The 6,479-nt window shown below is 48.9% G+C and overlaps 1 protein-coding gene across 1 annotated transcript in view; it reads right to left on the bottom strand.

Annotated features, from left to right (window-relative positions):
- Nucleotides 1-6,479, bottom strand: part of ADAM12 (ADAM metallopeptidase domain 12) — a 382,969-nt gene that overhangs the window by 155,813 nt on the left and 220,677 nt on the right. Inside the window, exon 5 of the mRNA XM_069101636.1 lies at nucleotides 2,822-2,898. Coding sequence (XP_068957737.1) covers nucleotides 2,822-2,898 — 77 coding nt within the window. The remainder of the gene's footprint in view (nucleotides 1-2,821; nucleotides 2,899-6,479) is intronic.

The following is a 6,479-nucleotide window of genomic DNA, read 5'->3' as shown; positions in this document are numbered from 1 at the left end:
CCTTCCTTCCTTCCTTCCTTCCTTCCTTCCTTCCTTCCTTCCTTCCTCCCTTCTTCCTCCCTCCCTTCCTTCCTTCTTCCTTCCTTCCTATAAACTATGTGATCACAGCCAGCTAAGTCACTGAGGCCAGGGAACGCAGGGGACTGTGAACTGAGAGAGATGAGCTCACTTAATAGATTGCTTATTCTAATATCTTTAGCAATACCCCGCTTCATTCTCTAGACTATTGTTTACAACTAGACCGTGGGGGTTAATTGAAACTGCTTAGTGCTGTTGCTTGAGAATGGGCTTGATCATGTGGAGAAGAATCTGAGCATTTGCAGTCTGGGAAACTTGCAAGTCTGCTGAAGTCTCTGAGGAAGCCCATCTCACACGAGTCAGAACGAAGCTGATAAGGCAACTGACCTGGTGGCTTATATAGCCCACCCTCTGGTGGATGACTGAGGTATTACGCTCCCTTGTTGGATAATTAACATAGTGACACACTGTTCCTCCAGGCAGCCCTTGATCTACATGACCCAAGGCCTCCAGGTGGGGACCAGGGGTGATGAGTGTCACAGCATAATGATATCCTGTTCCTCAGTTAATGATCACCCACTTTGCTTCTGGTCTTTTGGAGATGCTTCCTCCAAAAGCTCATTCCTCCAGCACCATGGAATCCTTTCATTGCACTTAATCACCTACGTGGAAATCAAGGAGGCATATGTGATGTGGGGGGGAGGGGAGAACCTGGGCTCAAACCTGGGCTCAGTCCTGATGCCTAGCACTTTAGGCACTTAGGTGTTGCAGTGGATAGGGTGCTGAGCCTGGAGTGGAGATGCCCTGAGCTCGGACACTTACCAGCTGTGTCACTTAACATCTGTTTACCTTAGTTTCCTTAACTGTAAAGTGGGAGCTCTTACCTCACAGGATTGTCCTGAAGACTAAATAATTGTGAAGAGCTTAGCCCTGTGCCTGGAACAAAGTAAGTGCTGGGAAAATGCTTGTTCCCCTCCCCTCCCTTTCCTCCCCCACCTCTGGGTAAGTTACAGCCTCAGTTAACTGTAAAACAAGGGGAAGGGGCTGGATTAGATGACCTCAAGGTTCCTTTCCGGCTCTAGATTTCTGACCTTACGACACTCTGACCGTGGAATATTATGCTAACCACAATGAAATGCAGCATGGAATGAGAGAACTGCCTTGAAGATAGAAAAGTCTGGGTTCAAATCCTCCCTCTGTCATGCAGCTGTGGGACTGTGGGCCGGTCACTTGTTTTCCTACTGCCTGAAACATTACAGGTCTGCAGGGGTGAAAGAAGTTTCCACACTGAGAGTTCCTTTTTAAATTTTCCCTAGCAGGACTGTGGCTTTATCAGCACAGCGTGCCTTCCACCTACATTGATGGAATCACAGATCCAGACACCCAAAGAGCCCCCAGACTTCCCGGGAATGCCAATGGGATCCAGGACCCACCACTACCAATGGCCTTCTCCATATGGGGGCGGGGTGATGAGGAGCCTACACTGTAATGGTCCATAGATTTAGAGTTGGAAGTGACCTCTGAGGTCCAGCACTGCATTTTGCAGAAAAAGATGCTTAGTCCCAGAGAGGCTAAGGACTCACTCAGGGTCCCACAGCCAGTGAGTGTCAGAAGCAGGACTCAAACCAGGTCTCCTTGGATCTAGGTATGGCCTGGATGTCACCTCTTGGCCAGCATTTGATGGTAAGGCCTGTGCTGGTGAAGGAGGCCCCCCCACCCCCCTCAAACAATGATCATGAAACCCGGTGTTCAGGGGCACTGAGGGGTCCACTTTTCTGTAGATAACTTTAAGTGGAGTTTCTAGCCCAATCACTGAGGTCAGCACAGAGAGGGCCCTGCTGTCACTCTGTGAGTGGCACCCGAATGAGGGCTTCCAGTTGGGCACTGAGCAGGGGGCCAAACAGTCAGGTGAAGGAAGCCTGGAGGAGGCCACATTGGGTCTGAGGCCACGTGGGCCAGGAGGAGCTCTTCTCTGGAGCCTGGACAAGTAAAGCCAAGAGCAGGGAGGAGCATTTGGGTGAGATCTCCTTCCTCCCCTCCATCTCTCTGGGGAAGGCAGTGGGCCAGCCTGCCTCCCTCACAGACCTGAAGAATGCAGCTCAGGGCCAAAAGCCAGCCTGAAAAGCAGATCCCGAGGGTCCTGGCTGCTGGCTTCTGAGCTGAAAAAGCCCGGAACCAAAAGGGCTGAGACAGCAGCATATCTGACAGGGAACCTGGAGAACACAAGAGCCAATTACAGCTAATTGTGGTGATTTGGAAGAGCTCTGAGCCCAGCCCAGGACCAGGCCGATGTCAGAAGGGGATTGTTTCTTGACTCCAGGCCACAGCCATCAGCACAAAGGGCCATCAGCCTGAGTGAGGCCTCCTCAACTTCACCCAGGACTTATCCCAGACACTCAGCCATGTAGTTATGCAGTGATCAGGGCCCTTGTATTTAGCAAACACAGAAGTCAGAGGTACGTGGGAGCCAGTATGAGTTTCAGTTCAGAGAATTAGGAAGTTTTCAGGCTGTGCTGAGGAAAATGAATCCCCCCCCCTCCTGTGGTGCTGAACTGAACATGGGGGCTCAGCTCCTCGGGCAGACAGCTGCCAGCCCTGAGGATCGGGAGGAGAACTGAAAACCCATCACAGAGTCATCCTGAGAGGCTGCCAGCCTGCCTGCCTTTTCAGGGGGGCATTGGGGCCTCAGGCAGATGCTGAGGTCTCCCCACTTACTGGCAGTTTGAGGGACTAGAGAAGAGGCAGCAGCTGTTGTGATGTGTCAGACAAGGCAAGGTGGGTAGGGGGGACTGCTTCAACTTACCTGAGTCCAGAGCAAGTGCTGAGAGTGACGATCGAGTCAGGATGTCCTTGCACATGTCCATGGTAATAACAATGACCCTAAGGAGAGAGAGAAAGAGAAGGTGAGAATGAGGGGGGTGGGGAAATAGACAGAGGAGAGAAAGAGAGACACACAAAGAGAGAGGAGAGGGAGGAGGGAGGGAGGGAGAGAGAGACAGAGACAGAGAGAAACAGAGAGAGAGACACAGAGACAGAGAGACAGAGAGACACACAGAGAGAGAGGGAGAGACAGAGAGAGAGAGAGAGAGAGAGAGAGAGAGAGAGAGAGAGAGAGAGAGAGAGAGAGAGAGAGAGAGAGAGAGAGAGAGAGAGAGAGAGAGAGAGAGAGAGAGAGAGAGAGAGAGAGAGAGAGAGAGAGAGAGAGAGAGAGAGAGAGAACGCTCTACAGATTCCAGTTTTAGGAAAGTTTCTTAAGATGTGACCCTCACTGCATCAAGCCCCAGAGCAGCACCAGGCTCCTTGATGTCCTCTAGTCACTCCAAAGGAGCTAGCCTCACAATCCAAGCAGGAAGAACCAAGCAGATTAAAAATTTATCACCCAGAGGATGGTGGCATTAAGAACTCGTCACCGATGGAACTGGCCCATCAGAACCTAGGTCTTGGACAGAGGCTCTGACCAGGCAGTGGTCTGGGCCCAGCACTGGATAAGAATCTTCCAAACTGGATCACATGTGAGGAATTACCCATAATTCATAATCCCAAGATGCAGGGAACAGCAGAAGAAGAACTGAGTTTGGAGTTAGAGGGTCTGGGTTCAAATCTTGACCTACTAGCCAGTTGACTTTGGGTAAGTCATTGAAATGTTTGGTCACAGTTTCCTCATCAGGCTTGCTCAGGGCTTCATTATGCAAAATGATTGTCCTGAATACAGGACTCTGTGAGCTGGCACTGTGTCTACATGTCTTTCTAGGTAGCTTGATGTAGTCTACAAGGCAGGAGGGCGTGGGTTCAGATACTTCCCCACACCTGGCTGTGCTGCCCTGTACATGCCTCAGCCTCTCGGCTCTCTTTGTTTCAGACTGCCGCCCTCCCATGAGGTCAGGGGTGTCTGTATTTTTATTCCCATTGGAAAAAGGGAAAACAAGGAACTCAGGCTAAGGTCCCACAGCAGGTAAGAGCTAGAGGGCTCCCCTCCATCCCTGAAGAATGTCCAAATCCCACAGAAACCATGTTCTTGTTTCTGTAAAACACAAGATGCTGTCATGATGTCTGAGGCTGAACTGAAGACCGAGGGCCCCCTCTGCCCTGTACGGCCACTCCCATTTCTTGAGGCTCTTCATGGGGGTATTTCAACTGGGCTGTCTCTGATCATCTTCACAAAAGCTCCTTGCTGGTGCCAAAGTCCAGGGCCAACAAAGTGAGCCTGGATATAGCTCCTGTGGCCAGCTAGAGATGACCATCCTAAAGAATGGAGGTGTAAGGTGGGGGCGATGCAGGGCATTGTAATGATTAACAGCAATGATAATGATAATAAAAGAGGGTGACCCTGGCAAGGCCACTGAACACCTTTGGGCCTCAGTTTCCTCCTCTATAAAAAGGGGCCAATAATAGCATTGACCTTTCAAGTCTCTCTTTTGCAGACATTCATGCACTATATAAATGTTAGCTGCTGTTACTGGCAATAACAATAACAATACTATTTACATAGTGCACTAAGGTTTGCTAAGCATTTTACAGCTAATGACTTTTTTTTTAAGCAATTGGGGTTAAGTAACTTGCCCAAAGTTACACAGTGTGTGTGTGTGTGTGTGTGTGTGTGTGTGGTTGCCGAGTATCTGAGGGAGGAACTGATCCTGGATCTCCCGACTCTGGGGCCACTTGGCTGCCCCTACATCTAATATCTTATTTGATTTTGATTCTCACAGCAAGCCTAGGAGGGAGGCGCTATGCTTAACCCCAATTTACAGAGGAGGAAAGAGAGTGATTATCCAGATCTCCTCATGTTCTGTGATAGGATCTGAACTCATGTCTGCCTGGTTCCAGGTTCATTCTATTGTGCCACTTAGTGGCTTAAAAGGTTACAAACTAGGCCCCAGCCTCTAGCCTGTGGCAAAAGAAGAGGTTGGCAATCAATAAATTAAGCTGCGTTTATTAAGGGCTTGACAGAGGCCAAGTCCTGGCTCTGCACTGGGCACACAAAGGCAAAGAGAAGTTGCTTCTGACCTGACCAGAGCCGAACAAACTGAATTACATGAAGGTCAATGCCACACTATTGACCTATATGCAAAGACGAAGAAGAGGAATTCAGAAAGTTTGGAGAAGACTTGGGTGAACTGAAATGGAACCAGAAGAAGTCCACATGGTGATCATGGGAATGTAACGGAAACGAGCTTTGAAAGACCCTCGGAGGTTGGCCAGTGCCACAAGCAGGTGCTGCTTCAGAGGAGGAAGGAGGGGATGAGGGCATGGGACCAGGCAAACGCTGCTGGACACGGCCAAGACGCTTGTTGCACTGCATTTGTTTGTCATAGGGGAGGGTTTAATTGTAGGGGGAGGTGGTGGTAGAAGAGATGTTGGAAAATTGTAGCAATCTGGAAAAAAGGTCATCAATCAAAATTTATAAAAGAAAAAGAAGGAACAGCAAGTAAGATCCTGGGCTCATAGATGCAGAATTGAAAGGTCCTTAGAAGCCTTTGGGACTGATACCTTCACTTAGCAGGGGAGAAAACTGAGGCTCAGGGAGGTTAAGTGATTTTCTTAAGGTCACACAGTGTCTGAGGTGGGATTTGAACCCAAGCCCAGAGGTGATGGAGAAGTGAGGAAGAAAAGATGATGGGATTGGAGTGAAGATACTTTATTAAATTATCCAATGGAAGACTTAAATAAAAGACAAATAAAACAGGAGGACCTTCCATGAGGAGACAAAGCTCTGGGAGAGTCAGCTGACCCATGGAATTTCTTCAATAATGGAGCTGCAAAGAGAAACCAGAGCTGGGATTGTGCCTCAGGAAAGAGCAATATTGTCTGGAGTCAAAGGGAATTGTCCTGTGAAATAAAGGCTTTATTCCACATTCCTAGTGAGGGGACTGACTAGAGAGGGAAGGTCCCCATGCCCCTGGCACGTCCTCTCCTTCCTTCATATCTCCCTCGTTTGGCATTGAGGAGACTTGGAAAAAGCCTTGGAAAAGTGGTTGCTCCTTCAGCAGGGGAGAAAAAAATCATCATTCATGTTTCCACCTGACACTTTGAAAAAATTATTAATACTTGGCTCATTCACATCTCCCTGCATTAATTAACCTTTTCAGCATCAGAAGAGACGGGCTTTTTAATCCTGCAGCCTCAAAAAGTTGTCTTCTAAAGATTTCCTTCCTTTTGTGAGGGAGAGAATGAGAGAGAGCAGGGGTCCTGAGAAGGCAGGGGAGTCGAGCAAGATGGAATCGTCAAGATCTGAGGCCCAGAAAATTCAGTTAGAGCACAGAAAAAGAATGTTTGCTCAGAATACATGTGACTTGGGGGTGGCTAGGTGGCTCAGTAAGTAAAGTGCTGGCCCCAGAGTCGGGAGGACCCAAGTTCGGTTCTGGCCTCAGACACTTAACACAAAAAAACTAGCCGTGTAACCTTGGGCAAGTTACTTAACCCCAATTGCCCTCCAAAAGGCAAAAAAAAAAAAAAAAGAATAC

The sequence above is a fragment of the Petaurus breviceps genome, unplaced genomic scaffold (genome assembly GCF_028583685.1).
Source record: "Petaurus breviceps papuanus isolate PSGF00001 unplaced genomic scaffold, PetGlider_PUasm1.0 490, whole genome shotgun sequence".
Classification (NCBI taxonomy): domain Eukaryota; kingdom Metazoa; phylum Chordata; class Mammalia; order Diprotodontia; family Petauridae; genus Petaurus; species Petaurus breviceps.
Note: the sequence above shows the minus strand (reverse complement) of the source record. Positions and strands in the feature narration are given on the sequence as shown.